The sequence below is a fragment of the Cygnus olor genome, chromosome 4 (assembly GCF_009769625.2).
Source record: "Cygnus olor isolate bCygOlo1 chromosome 4, bCygOlo1.pri.v2, whole genome shotgun sequence".
Classification (NCBI taxonomy): Eukaryota; Metazoa; Chordata; class Aves; order Anseriformes; family Anatidae; genus Cygnus; species Cygnus olor.
Genome location: NC_049172.1, coordinates 66,174,852 through 66,190,593, shown reverse-complemented (window position 1 = coordinate 66,190,593; position 15,742 = coordinate 66,174,852). Strand labels below are relative to the sequence as shown.

Here is a 15,742-nt window from a genome sequence, read left to right as displayed (position 1 = left end):
AGTCAACAATATGATGCTAGTGCAAAAAAGAGAGATCTTCTGAAATAAGGTGAGAGAAATGCTAAGACACCAAGGGCAAGCATTTAATTCTGTTTAGTAATGATAAAATTTGTAATTTTGCATCCAGTTTTACCATGCTTCAGGGAGAGCTGTCGTATTAGATAGTCCAGCTGATGAGCAACAAAGGGGAAAAGCAGTTTAGAAACTAGATCCATTAGGAAAATTGGTGGATTTGAGAGGGCTTTCTTCCAGAGGGGAGAGGAAAAAACAAAACAAAACAAAAACACCAACAACCTATGCTATGGGTAGACATGATAATTGCCTTTCAACATCTGAAAGGTTATTTGAAGCTGACAGGAAACCACTGCTCTCCAAAGACAGGAGTAAATCAGCTTACCTTGCAAAATTTATGAAACTGCAAGAACAATCACAAAAAACAAGGATATGCAAAGCAGCACAAAAAGCAGCTTATGTTAAATATTCAGAAAAATCTATGAAGAACAGTGAAACAGCACATAGGTAGACTACAGAATCTTCTACAGTGAAGGTTTAACAAATAGATCTGGCAAATCTCTGTTAAAGATGTTCCTGGTACGTTTGATGTTGCTTCAGAGCAGGTGGTTGGATTACACAATCTTTGACCTTCCTCCCTGTCCTATATTCCTCTAAGTCTCAGTGCCAATATTGCTATGACTTCAGGAAAGCTTTTATTTAATTTCTTGAACTGCCTTTTCTCCTAGGTTCTTTACATTTACTTTTCTATGTTGCTCTTTCACTCTACACAAACACAGATAGCTTTTCTTCTAGTAGAGTTTGTAGACAGCTCTGCAATGTCATGTGTGGAGCGTGAGAAAGGTGCTGGGCACTCACCAACCACAGCCGCAAGGTTTCTAAGCCAGTGACTTAAAACCTCCTTCGGAATTGTAACAAAACATGAGCTTTGCTCTCCTTTTGCCAGCACAGGAGACCTGTAATTTACTCTCTAAATAATTCCCATACCATTTCACTTGAATCTAAATTTTTATTTTGATCACAAATATTGAGTAAGCTCTTTCAAAGGTTTCATAGCAGCTTTAATTAAAATCAAGCAAGCAATGGTGTTTTTCATTTTGACTGTCATAATGAGGATCAGTTTGTTGCTGGTTTTACACCTTGAATAGTTTTCTTAAGGTCAAGTTCCATCACAGATCATTTGCCTGAGTGCCTCACAAATAAAAGCAGCAAAAATACAAATTTGATCATTTTTTTCTCTTTCCATCTTGTTTTTCACCCCGTCAAGACTATAGAACTCTGGAAAATGGTGATGATAAAATATTAGAGAGACCTCTGTTAAGTATTAGATAACATAGTACAGGCTGTAAATCCTGGAAGGCTTTTGCATTTAACCACCTATTTATCATCTGCTAGAATTCAAGAAAGATTTTGGCATAAATTCTCATCTTTTAAAACTCAAAGGACATTATCACAACAAAAATAATATATTTCTTTTAAAAAGCCCTTCTGTGGAGTATTAATGGCACTCTGCAACAGCAATATAAGAAAATGTCTGTATTTTGCTCTTTTTATCTCAACACTAGTGAGAGCATTTTCACACTTACTTGTACTTAGATTATAACACAACTGAATTTTAATTCAGCTGAACACTAAAACACCACTTTAACAGAAATCAAATGACTTTTTGATGCACACTTTGGAGCTTTGAGGGCTTTTTTTCCTTCTTTTTCTGAATATACATCAGAAGTAGTTTAGAGAACTTGATCGTGCCTTATGATCATTACTGTTGTTGAGATTTACACTCAAAAAGAAAATATCCCAATGATTAATCATTTAGATAATTTTAGGATAAAAAAGATTTAAGATAATTTAAGATAAAATGAAGATAAAATTTAAGATAAATTTAAGATAAAATGAATATTTTATCTTAATAAGATAAGATAAAATTTTAAGATAAAATTTAAGATAAAATGAATAACAAAGGTACGATGCTTGAATCAACGCTAAGCACTGGAAGCATAAGACATCCAAAAATCAAATGCCATTTCAACTACTACAAGACTGTGTTGTTTGTTGTTTTTTTTTTTTTTTTTTTTTTTAATACTTTAATGTTTGTAGTCCTATAACTGATTAAATCATACTAAAAGACATTAAAAGGTTTATTGTTCTTTTCAATCTCTTTTTGCTTTTTCATTTTCAGTGGAGAACAAAGTTTAAGCTTAAATACCATTTTTTAACTGTGAAGTAGAATTTCCCCCTTTCTACCTAAACCATGTCTTTCAGCTTGGAATATTTGTACTGCAAGATTTAGCCCAAGTCGACTTCATCATTAGCATAGGAAGATTACTGAAACTATTAAAAAAACTAAATGGACTGCATGTTTCTTATGCAATATATTTGCGAGCTCTGTAAAGAGACCAAAATATTTGTTTCAGCAGAACCTGACAGCCTAACCAATTTGAGTCTTTTTAAATCACCTCCTTAATCTCTCAGATTCCAAGTGAAAGGGGAATAATGATAGCCAGCTACCTCAAAAGAGTGGGTGTATGAAAATAAGTTAATCATTATAAAATACATCATATTGGTTAAATTAAAAATATTTCCAGTTGCCTTTGACTAGTTCTGTTTCCTACCTGACGCCACGTGTTCCCACAGTCAGATGTGATGTACATTTCTTCTTTATACTCAACCAGCTGTGACCCCAGGTTACCTGTCACAAAAGAGAAAGAAACAAGGGTGCCACCCAGTTAGCAAGAGAGATTGGATCCAGTTCTGACACTAGTCAGAGTAAGAATTAAACTTAGATGATTGCTAGAGCCTCTTAAAAACATATATGCACCTTTTTAACCTTTTTTTTTTTTTTTTTTTTAACAGTGCTAGATGTCTATAGGTGGGAGCAATGAAGTTTAATTGTACTAAAATACAGACCAAAATAACATTTTAGTTTTGTTCTGGCATGCTTAAAAAATTGGTAAAAGAACATGTATTTAAGATGCAAGTATGAAATGCACATCAACTCAGAAGCCATACCTTAATCACATTATGTAAAATTATTCATACTGAACTGTTAAAATAAAAAATGTTTTATCTGCAAGACTTTATGGGATGGTAGAAAAAGATCAGAATCAGGATAAGTACGTAACACTGAAAAGAGGCGGGTTGGGATCTGAAAGGCTATGTAAATGCAAGTCTCAAGCAGAATTACTTAATTTACCTAAGTATTCACCAAGAAGCTATGGAATATTTTTAAAAATAGCACTGAAGAGCAGCAGCTAGCAAACAAAAGTCTTAAAACGAGCTTGTGAAACAAGATCTTAGAAGATGCGATCCCAAATAGCAAGATCTCCATCTTTTAACGTGTTTTGTTTCAAACGGCAAACTATTGAATCTCCAGACAGTTGTAGTGCACGCTTTTCCTTCTAAATGATGTCCTTCAGGGGATTTTGACTTAAATATATGGTTTACATTCTTTTGCAGTAAAAAGAAAGGCAAAAGTTATCAGATTCTCTTAAGCAGAAGAGATGAGGAAGCAAAACACTTGAGATTAGATTAGCAGTATGAAATTTCATTTGTGTTATATAAATAGCTGTTTTTACCACCAAAAGAGATCTGTCTTGACAGAGTGTAGTCATTAGTGCTGAAAGGTTCCAGAGAGGAATGACTCTGCTTACTGCTCAAAATACACACTCTATTTAGACCATCAAGACTGCATGTGTTTCATTACTTAAAAGTTTAAATACATTATTTAACCATGCATACAGCCTAGATAAGATTATGCTACTTTTTATGTAGGATCAGCGAATTTATAGGAGGCTGTTCATTTCCTTCAACTGCATCAACTGTTTCAGAAGATCCTTCTTGCTTTTTCCTCTTCCCAACTAACTCCATGCCCTCAATTTATTGAGTGGTTCAGCACAGATTTAGTTGGTTGTATCAATTTGAAAATAAAACCCTGTTCCTGTAAGCCATTAGGAGATTTGATAAGGTCGGTATAGTATGAATGAAGGTGATGGGGACTGAATACTCATCTAAGAGCCAGGCTTGTATGGATGAAGCGTATATATATATATAATGAATATATATATATATATAGTAGCTTTTCAGTACTTAAAGGGGGCTTATAAAAAAGATGGAGCGACTGCTCAATCAGATAATGACAGGACAAGGGGGAATGGTTTTAAACTAAAAGAGGGGAGACTTAGATTAGAGATTAGGAAGAAATTCTTCACTCAGAGGGTGGTGAGGAACTGGAACAGAAGCTGTGGATACCCCATCCCTGGAGGCATTCAAGGCTGGGTTAGATGAGGCCCTTAGCAACCTGATCTAGTGGGTGGTATTCCTGCCTATGGCAGGGGGTTAGAACTAGGTGATCTTTAAGGTCCCTTCCAACCTTAGCCCTTCTACAATTCTATGATAAGACCAGTAAGATTAAAAATGTGCCAAAACCAACGACTCAAAGTGCAGAGATGACCCTCATGGCTGCTACTGGATGTGACAGCAGTTGTACCAAGCCAGAAGGAAAAAGAAAACAAAGCAGCTAATTGTGGAGTAAACAGCCCCTATTCCTTCCCTGAAAAAATCACTGTCTTCAAAAATGGCCCAGCACCACATCAGCAATGAGGCCATGGGGCCTCACCAGGAGATCTCACCTTCCCACAGCTGTCTCTACCGACGTGGTCCATGTAGCTGGGCTAGTAAGAGCAATCAGTTGGCTTCACAACGAAGTTATTGCTTTCACATAAGGCTGTCTAGATTTAAGAAAGGACCCATGATACCAGCATTCAAAATGAAACCCCAGTGATAGAAACGACAGTAAGTTGCAAACACATTTCATGTAGGCAGAACTTCCAGTATAAGAAAAAAACAAAACAAACAAACAAAAAAACAATTAAACATTGTTAAGTCCTGAATATTATCAAATGATACAGATGCAAAATGAAAGCTTCACCTTTGAGTTCAGTTATATTTCCTCCCAAATTTTAAGTTTATTTAAAACTATTTGGTTTATAGCCATTTTCACTTTATCATCACTTTGAACCTTAAAAACACAGGTCAGCAAAGATCAGGAAGGTTGATCTGATTTTCCTGAGCCTTGAAGCTCTCATAGGGAAGTAGGACCAGATTCCATCAGTTTTGTGTAGCAAAGATCAGTCTGGCCACTAGAAGGAGGTGTGAATGAGAAAACATCTTCTCAGGATTTGTAGGAAGGGAAGAGAGATTTGATCTGCTGTTTAAACAAAATATATATTTCTTTACTCTTTTGATATTCTCATTTTCATTGCTATTCTTACTTTCCTTATACAGTTTTCACTGGCATATGTTCCTTTAAATGCTTGTGATTCTGCAATTACAGATTTTTTTCTTTGGGATAGCTGGGAATCAAAATATTTATTTTCTTGCTAGGATGCAAAGTATTGCTTTCAGCCTACACGTTTCTTTGCACAGATACCTTTTAATAATTGCATTGTTAGTTTTGCTCTTGGATAAATGCCAATTATTCTGTCTTACCTTTTACTGAACTCTACTTACATGAGTCGATCTTTATTTTGAGAAGTGATATGGAGATGCACCTTAAAAAGTGCAGTGGTAAATTGCCTTAGCTAATGGAGAATTAGTCTGTAAACTAAACATCATCAACTTCTGCTTCATTAGAAAGCCTTTTACATCCAGCTGATATGCTAATGACAAAGATATTAGCAAAAGCTTTGTAATTGCAGCTCTGTAACAAAACAGATCTGACTTCTCCTAGCTTTGTTTTTACCTTCATTGTCTTTTCTTGGTAAACGAACAAAAGACGTTGGACTCAGTTGTACTTACAGAGAAATGTCATTCTGTCAAAAAACACAACTGATGACAAACTTGGCATGGAGGCTGGTGTACTGCTTTGGGAAAAGGCACTGCTCTTTGACCTTTGAAAGTAGTCCATCCCCAGTTCAAGGGTTAAAAAAACAAAACAAAACAAACAAACAAAAAAACAGAGGTGATGCCTGCAAGGTATTCTGATTGCTGATGTAATAATGCTCTGTGCATTAATAAAGGCTGTAATTTCTACTACCTCCAGATTTTTTTAGAAGTGATTCCATTAATTCTGCAAACTTTATAAAGTCAAGTCTGCAAGCACATAAGAAAACTCTTTTCAATTTATTTGCAGTTTGCTATTTGGTAACTATATATGGGTACTTGTTGAAAAACAGTCTCTGTGGACTGGGAAGGAAAAAACAGGAGAAACAGCAAGCAGGAAACCTGCATCACAAATGGAGACAAGTCCTTCAAAAAAAAAACTCACCACAGTTTTGTTTTCAAATCTTTCTATTTAATCTATGTCACGAAAGAGCTAAGAGTTCTGTATTTAAATAGTTACATTGATTTAACCTTTTTTTCTATATTCTATTCTATTTTCTATTCTATTTTTCTATATTCTAGTAAAATGTAACTTCAAAGATACAGCAGATTGTTATTTTTGAGTGCACATTTTAACTTCAAGGCTCTAGCTACCTCACAGAGTGTCACATTACTGAATTAAACCTGCTAACTAGACAAAGCATACATAATAACACCCCATAAACTCCTCTGCAACAGCTCCAATTCACTTCAAACAAAACAAAAAAAAATCCTGACATTAACAACATTGGAAACAAATGACTGCAAAGTCATACAAGCACTCAGAAAACACAGCTGAAACATCCTAAAAGTTTCCGTGCTGTATCTGAGTGGAATTACGAGCCATAAGTGTGGCAGCCAGTAACACATATGCACAACTGACATCACAATCAAGCGATGCAGAAGGTGAGAAATAGCCAAATTATACTCAGCCCTAAGACTAGAAGCCACTTCAAAGACATTAAATGTCTTACCCCAAAAAGAGCAGTTCATAAGTACCACTCTGCTACCCACCACACACTGATGTGTTCTGACAGTAACGCAATCCACAAACATCACAGTGAATCATTCCAAAATCTTTCCTATAGCTGTAAAAGTCCAAAGTAACTCTTCAGGTGTGCCACTACAATATGGAAACCTTTTATCATTTTATTGGGTCTGTGTTAGATCTCAAAATCAATCTGTGGTAACAACTAAACGTAATGACATACTGAATGCAATTCAACTTCATACTGGAAAAGGTCCTGCATCTTGTGTAGGTAACCAGCTTCAGACTATGTTAGCCAGAGTTATGATCGGTATCATTCTAACATATTTTTTTGATGATCTAAATGGCCTGAAAAATCCTCTGACACACAACACAGTATTTTGCCACCTAGTCTTAAAACTTTCACCTGTGGTACAGAACCTTCTCAAACCTGGGTTATTTTGTCTTTTCTGCAGCTAAATGACAAAATAGAAAAGATGACCCTTCAGTTACTGAGACTGTGTGTTTCAACTTTGCTTTCTTCATTTCTTATTCAATTTTCAATGTATTGCCTCATCTTTTATCCCTAATGACCAGGTGGCATTACTGCAAACTACATACATACATTAAATAAGGGAAGGACAGAGATGATCCTGCAGCCCTGAGGCCAACTGGCATCACTCACCCATGTTCATAGTATATAACACAGCCCAGGGTCTCACCAGGTGGTACTGCCACGGTAGATTTTTGTGTGTGTGTGTGTGTGAGGATTTTTTGCTTTGTTGTTGTTGTTGTTTTGTTCTTTTTTTTTTTTTTTTTTTTTTTTTTTGAGGGGTTCTAATTACCTAAAAGAACACGAGGGTTATGTTATAGGCCATGAAAATAGGGTTCTCGTGTCATGAAACTGAGGATGTGTTATGGCATGACCCTGGTCGTGATGGATGTATCTGAGGGTAAAAAGCCAAAGTATGACAGTTTCAGTGCGGTGTGTAGGTGAGGGAACCTAACCATGGTAGATTTTTTTTCCATACAACTTATCAGAAACATTCCTGTGTGTGCTTTCTCCCAAATCAGGGCTGGGTCACCATACACACTTTCATCATTCTTAACTACCTCCCCAAAAGCTTTTGCTGCCAACAGAGCCAGGATATTGTGCTAGAGACTCTTGGTGTGAGCCAGTATGGCTCTGCTGTTATGTTCTGACAACTTGTTTGCTAAATTTAGGAAACACAAGGAAACATTTTGCTAAGAATTTCAGATTTTTTTTTTGAAGTCTTCTTTCATCTCTGCTATTTGCATTCTTAAAAACCTTTTCAAACTGTGCTTTGGGATATAGTAAATCTTCACACCTATGCTTTCCCTTTACCTTTCCTGAATAAAGGATTAGGTAAGGTAAATGGGTAAAATCACATTCCATCCCTGCAGGGGTGGCAGGCCTGAAAGCTAGGCTACAGGGGCACCAACTACTGTCCCACATATTTATCTAAGCTACTCATAATTTTGCACGTCAGATTAGCAGTTGGCAGTGATCTGATTTCTGAAAGAAAATAATGCATTTTAATGATGTCCAGTGGACAGCTAAACTCTCTGGAATTGTCGTATAGTTGTGAAAACATATGCAGACCTCAAAAGAGTTAGCTAATTAGAATTTTTCATTGCTCAGGCATTTTGGCAGGTTCCTACTGGGTCACAGAAATATAGGAGATTAACTTCATTTAAAATTTACTACTGATGTGTTCTAACCACTACTTATCACTGCATTTACCCATATTTTTTATGTGATTTTAGACATGCTTACTCTGAGAAGAAATAATCCCCATATGCAACACTTTGATAATCCTTCAAATACGGAAAATCTTTTCCAGATACTTAAATTTAGCATACAGACAGATACCTGCACCAAAAAGAGGAATGCACCTTGCCTACATTGCCTGGTCATTAATACATCCATAGCATCTCTTTAGCCAATGAACAAGCTAAAAATTCATGGTTTGTAAACTACCAGTCAGTGTAGAACAAGCATGTGACCAATTTGTGTTTCAATGTCCCAGATAGGCTGTTTTTGCTTGACAAACTGAAGTAGTGTTTAGCTGAGGGAGTGATTCACACAAAGTCAAGGGACATGTTGACATGAGAAAAATCTTCAGGAATTGCAGGATCTTCACTGCGAAGAGCACTAGGAAATGCTGTCATCTCCCTGTTATCTCATCCTTTTTGTAGTGGCAGCTCGGTATGCTACTTTGGTGAAAAACTATATAAATTTATCACGATGCATGCAATGTATTTGGGCCAGACATGACAAAAAGTAAACTGAACTTTCCAGCACTTCCTCAATTCACACAAAAGTGCAAAATTTACTGTTTGCTTGACTTGCCATCTGGATTGGAGGCTAAGCAGAGAATTACAGTAAACTAGCACCTGAAAAATCTACACTTCTCTAAACATTTTTCATAGAAAAGTCTTTCACAAGTTTATAGTAAAAATTTACATGTCAATTGACACACATTTCATAGCTGATGCCGTGAAAAAAAAAAAAAAAAGGTGCTGCCAAGATTAAAATGCACAAAAATCAAATGTAAATGTGAAATCCTATTACATTTCTTAAAGGGAGCAAGCCAGTTATTTGAAAGAACACTTTAAAATGCAGCTATAAAGTTTAATATTAGTCTGCACAATTTAGATATATATTTATAAGCTACAAATATACCTACCTCATAATTATTTATGCAACTTTAATAGAGTGCAATTTTTACTTGTAAATGTGAGTTTGAAAAGATGCAATTTTAACATCATATTATTGCATTTTTCCCAAATGCTCAAGGCTTTAATGCTGTTTGCTACTTAATTATTCTTTTAAGTTAAAACAATATTCAGTAGTCTCTGTGCTCTGATTTTCAAGCATAGTATCAAATCTATCCATAAGTCACGGATTAGGTTTTCAACTGTCACAAGCAAGTGTGTTATATAATGTTTCTATAATGTACCAAACTCCATTTTAAAGGATTTTATTATTGTTGTTATTATTGTTGTTATCATTATTGTTTTGGCTTGGCCTTTTGATTAGTAACCACACTGAGAGAAGCAGTTTCACTGCTCTTATGGTTAGAAGCTTTCTCTGATTTCCAGTTCTTATCCAGTTGTTTACATCATACATTAAGCATCTCTTTACGGACATTTGTTTCTACCCCATGGTTACACTTTCAAGAAAAATCAGATTCTTTACCAGCCTTTATTTTTCTCAGTTAATGAGGATCTCCATGTAAATAGAACCTCTATTTCCATCAACTGCCAAGTAGTCCTTAGCACCTGGTCATTGGTCCTGAAAATTGATGATCAGAGTTGCACACGCTGTTATTAGTACAGGATTTTGCCAGAGTATTAATATTTCCCTCTCTCTGTTGGCAATTATTTACCTACTTCACCCTCAGAATACATTTCCCTCTTCCACAGCACAACACACTCGGGGTTTAGTAGTCACACTGTGATCAACTGACATTCCTGGATCTTCATTATCATCTGCCATTTCCAGATGATGTGCTCTCACTAAATCTAACAGTAAAATTGCAACAGTGTGTGATGTGGCCCAAATAATCTGATTTCTGTATGTGCTAAGAAACTAGTACTTCTGTTGATTTGAATGTGATTATCAATGTTGAGAATCAGTCCAGAAGAAATACAAGCTCGTTGTATATAAAATATTTCTGATAAGAAGGTAAGTTTACAAGAATATCAGGTTTTCCAGATAAGACTGAAGATGTGCACTGAATCTAGATGATCTGAGCATCCAAATAATACAAATGCAAGTCAAAATCTGAGCTGAGACAGGTCATCTGTTTACAAGGGGCATGCAGCTTCTCTTTGAGATTTTTAAGAAGTCCTTCTGCTCTGTTTACAACTACATGACCTTCTACCAGAGAAAGGATGTACTGCCCTATTCCTGGAAATATTTTTTGTATTTTCACACCATTCTTCCCATCTTTTTAGCCAGCTGCTATGAGTGGTGGTGCCTCTACCATTTCAATTCTGTTAGAGGTTGCTCAACAATCAAGTCAAATTTAACAAATCAGTCTAGTTCTTAATGATATCTGGATGACATTAGAAAGAACATTTCCTTATGTCGAGGAAAGCTGTTGGTAAGTTTACCTACCAGATATGCTAAAACAAAGTCACAGTGATATAACCTCACAGAATCATAAAATCATTTAGGTTTGAAAAGACCTTTAAGATCCTCAAGTCCAGCCATCAACCTAACACTACCAAGCCCACCACTAAGCCACGTCCCAAAACAGCACATCCACACATCTCTTAAATACCTCCAGGGACGGGGACTCCACTACTTCCTTCTGCAGCCTGTTGCAGTATCTAACCACCCCTTCCATGAACAAACTCTTCCTGACATCTAATCTAAACCTCCCCTGGTGCAACTTGAGGCCGTTTCCTCACATCCCATCACTTACCACCTGTGAAAAGAGACTGTCACACTATCCACTGCAACTGTCTTTCAGGTAGTTGTAGAGAGCGGTAAGGTCTCCCCACAGCCTCCTTTTTCTCCAGAGTAAATCCCAGTTCCCTCAGCCACTCCTCATATGTCTTTTTTTCTAGGAACCGTACTCTAGGAAGGAATTAAGGGCAAAGTGTTCTTCTCCAACCTGCCATCCCTGATATCTCAGGACTGTGCACTTCAAAAATACACACAAATCCCAGCCGAATGAACACAAACCAAGATCTCAAAAACTATCAGTTCACTACATCAGATGATAATGCAAGGACAGAGAAAAAAGAAGTGGAAATAACAGACTCATTAATCAAACTACTGCTTAATATGCTAGTAAAAAGTGTGCAGGTTCAATATAATAAGGCTAGAAGTAAGAACCTACATTAGAATAGGAGTACCTTTATGTAAAAAGAAAATCCTTGAGAAGGAAGTTATTTTCTGAATTATTGGAATATATTAAATGTGAATTAAACACCTACTTAGATACTTCCCATAAATGTAACTACAAAGGCACTGTATAAATTCTTAGTCTCATTCTTGTCACTAAAAACATAGCAGCATTTTCCCAGGTAGGTCTGCCTCCAGTAAAATATTTTGAACTCCATTTACACTAAGGGAACACTTGAAATCTTCAGTTAAAGTAATAGGAGCTGTCATTCTCATTCAACAGCAAATATGCTTGTCTTGAAATTCTTAGGAAATTTTCAATTTAGAAACCTTTTTATAAGACGCTATTATAAGCTAAGGTAAAAACAGTTATTGATTAAAAACATATATTTGTAGGAAAAGATAAGTAGTACACTTATGTATTTCACCTAAACATAATCTAGAACATAAGAATAAAATAATGTGATTTAAAAAGCTCTTATAACAGTTAGCATTTCAAGAATTTTGAAACAAAGAAATAGAAAATCAAAAGAAATAAGTAGATGAACTACAAGGGTACAAAGTAAAACAGACTTGTGAAAATTTTTTGTGATGAGTAGTCAATAAAAGAAATTCCATTGGAGTATTAAATTCCAATTCACAGTAACATGGTACAACACGTACCATAATGAAGCAAACACAACCAGCATTGTTCCCAGCACCGAGACACATTTGCCTCAGTCACTTCATCTCTCTTTAGGTGGAAAGGTATTAACAAATATTACAAGACAAACTATCTCTATGTAAGCTTCAAGAACAAAGGCTTAGCCACTGTTTAGATTAATTTATTGGATTTGCTGGGCTATTATTCACGCTGGAGGAGATGTTAAGGCTTTTCACTTCCAGAGAAAAACAGTGCAGGACAAGTCCTTCAGCCACCATCACTGCTTCATACTGCACTTAAGGGGGGGAAGGAGATACTACACAGCTGAGAGAAGCATAATGTATAGAGCCAACTGTTATAGATCTGTCCTAGAGCTCTTGGGACTTCAACTTTTACTGAATTGCTTGATAAAGGGATGCCACAAAGGAATATTCTGCAGGGAAAGCCTAATTTTGTTAACGTTTGTAGCTCTATAAATGCTACAATCCAAAAGACTGGATCTACACAAAAAACTCCTGCCACATTCCAGCTCTTACAAAATAATTTCATGCATTTACCTGCCCCCATGATGAGCCCTGGTGCAGTATCCTTTGTATGGACTGTTCCTGACACATACGGATTGTCTGCCCAGCGGAGATGGAGGTGAAGGTAGCAATCAGGCTTGTAGGGGAAGAAGAAGATGACAGGTGTTAAAAAAAAAAGTTAACAATTAAGTTCATATGATAATGAAAGCTCAGAGAGCAGCTTCAGCTATGTGAGTGTTTATAGAGAAAGAGAATGGCTGTTTCCCATGGAGCCAAAGTCCAGACCAAAATATTAACCTAAACTATCTAACAAAAATCTCTGATGCTGTCCATAGTCCTCTGCTATCCTCTGATAATTTCCATAGTATTTCACTGCCTCAACAAACAAGATTTGCAAACTCAAAGAAGTCATCATGAAATTATTGTATAAAAAAAATCCTTGTGACAGAACTGCTTAAAAACTAACTAGCAGCAATGGCAACAATCGTTACTTGTTTGTTGGTCTCAGGTGATTAGTTAAAATGATGATTAAAAAGGAAAAAAAATGTACTGAAATTTTTCTTTTAGAAAAAAAAATCATGTGAAAAATAGCTTAATGAATTTTGGACGATCATCGTCTCTGCTTGCTAAGCAACTTACTGTTTCTTGCTCTTTCTACTGTGGCACTTGGAAGTTACTTTTGCTGTCAGTGAAGTTCACAGCAATCTATCCATGAGCAAGCAGCCAGCACTGCCTGGGAGCTGCTTCCACCACCATCCTTCCACTGATCCCAGAGGTCGGGATCAGGGCCTGCAGACTGTATAGCACAGCCTTGTTCCCTTCAGAAGGGAACCAGCATCTCCAGCCCTCCCTTCCTATGTGGAGAAGGACCAGGTCTCTGCCAGCGGCAGGACTGAAAGCATTTATTTTGCCCAGCAATGCAGAGTTTGGAGGCCCCAGGAGCAGAAAGACAGTGAGAAAAATACAAGGTTTTCAGCACAGCCTAACAAAGAACAAAATATTATGGGTAGCTGGGACACATAAACAAATGGAAATAACATCCTCTTACAAAAAGAAAGGATTTTTTGATTCAATTAATTGTGATGTTTATTTCCAAGCAAGAGTTCCCTTTAACAAGATTATCTTGGATTAAGATGAAACAAAAACATGAAAGATGGAAACAGAAAAAGGTACTGGTAAAATATGTTTGACTGACGATGCCTTATGCCCAGACACAACTTACTGTTGTCATGATTATCCGAAACTGAGTTGTGTGGTTGGCACACATGAAAAATGTCATCTTTGTGTCAAACTAAGCTCTAAAATATTCTGCAGTGCTACAGACAGTCATGACTCACTCTACAAGATGACTGGACTAACAGCGTACCAAACCAGTGCTCGTGTCATGTAAGTAGATTTGTCTATTAATTTAGCTAGTAAACACTGCACAAAGCTCTTGGGCTGCCTGCACTACTGCACATCCTGCCCATACAAATAATCCTTGTGGACTTCAGAGGGAGGATAAGACCACTTACAGGTTTGCAGTTTGTCGGTTTGCCATTCATATCAATGTCTGGAGGGTTTAGAAAATCCCAGTCACGGCCTTTGTTGTAGGTTATCAGAGTTGTAACTTTCCCATCAATCTTCTGGTTAGCCAGAAAGACTCCTTTTACACCTCTGACCTGAAACATAAATGAGAAAGCATTAATGACCAGCACATACACATTTTTTCAGCAAGGATTACTGCTGATCAGCTGCTCTATTGTGGCTCTAAACTGTGTACCTCTGGTAGTTTCTCCACTAGGAAAGTGAATGATACCTTAGTGTCATATTCTACACTACTGGCAAAATTCCCTAATACATTTCTGCATTTTTATTTTTAACGTGGACATATCTAAAACATTATTCTGCAAATTACAGAAGCAATTTATAACTGCAACATGACTTACACTGCAGTCATGTGACCCACATCACATAAATACTACACAGAATGGTTAAAATAACAAAATATAACATCCTTTAGAAAATAACACTGAATTAGGAAGCACACTATCTATTGCAGTAAATAAATGCAGACAGATCTTCCGGGGCAGAAATAGCGAGGACTGAAATATCCTTTCAAGCATCTGAAATGATTCCAGACCCAGCCTAACTCCACAAACTCCCTCCATGGGTTTAACCTCTGAAAAAAAATAGGTTACAGGCTCTGTCTTTTCCTGGACACATTTAGTTGTTTTATTTCAAAATTATCTGTATTAGAAAGCTATTACAACTTAAAGTGTCAAAGGTAATGTGTATCATATTTCAGAAGTGCCCTTGGGAGTATTTGTACCTTAATGTGTTTAGTTCTAGCCCTAGCATCATCCCTGATCTTAAGAGACTTTTCTTCTATTTAATAAAAAAGTCAACAAAAATGAACTGCAAGAAACAAACAAAAATCCATGTGAATCTTTCTATGGATTCTTTCATCTCATAACTCCCACTGTGCTGACAAGGTATACTGGAATATCTCTCCTTTGTAAGCACCCTTGGCCTACTAATGAATTACATCGGTCTTAACGCCAGTTCATCTCCTGAGGAAGATAACACAATCAAGCCCAAGAGTTCACCCTTCCCAGTGGCAGCTTCTGTGTCCTTTCCCTTCCATGATTGCTAGTACTACCATGGAGGCAAAACCCAAACCAACGTAATAATGCCCTTAATGTATAGCACATTTTTTATTATAGGATGTTCAATATAGTATCTATGCTAAAAATATTCTTATTTGTACCATACCTGCTGCAATTCTGAGTTAAAAAACAGTACCTGGGTTCACATATATACCACAGGCTGTGAGATTATAGCAGTATGAATGTATTTACACCAATTGACAC

General features: G+C 36.5%; 1 protein-coding gene across 10 annotated transcripts in view; it reads right to left on the bottom strand.

Moving 5' to 3' along the window:
* The window catches only part of SORCS2 (sortilin related VPS10 domain containing receptor 2), a 549,388-nt gene that overhangs the window by 63,639 nt on the left and 470,007 nt on the right, over window positions 1–15,742 (bottom strand). For all 10 annotated transcript variants that reach the window (XM_040556897.1, XM_040556900.1, XM_040556902.1 and 7 more), the window contains 3 exons: window positions 14,405–14,551; window positions 12,924–13,026; window positions 2,628–2,704 (listed from right to left, as the gene is read on the bottom strand). In XM_040556897.1, coding sequence (XP_040412831.1) covers window positions 2,628–2,704; window positions 12,924–13,026; window positions 14,405–14,551 — 327 coding nt within the window. The remainder of the gene's footprint in view (window positions 1–2,627; window positions 2,705–12,923; window positions 13,027–14,404; window positions 14,552–15,742) is intronic.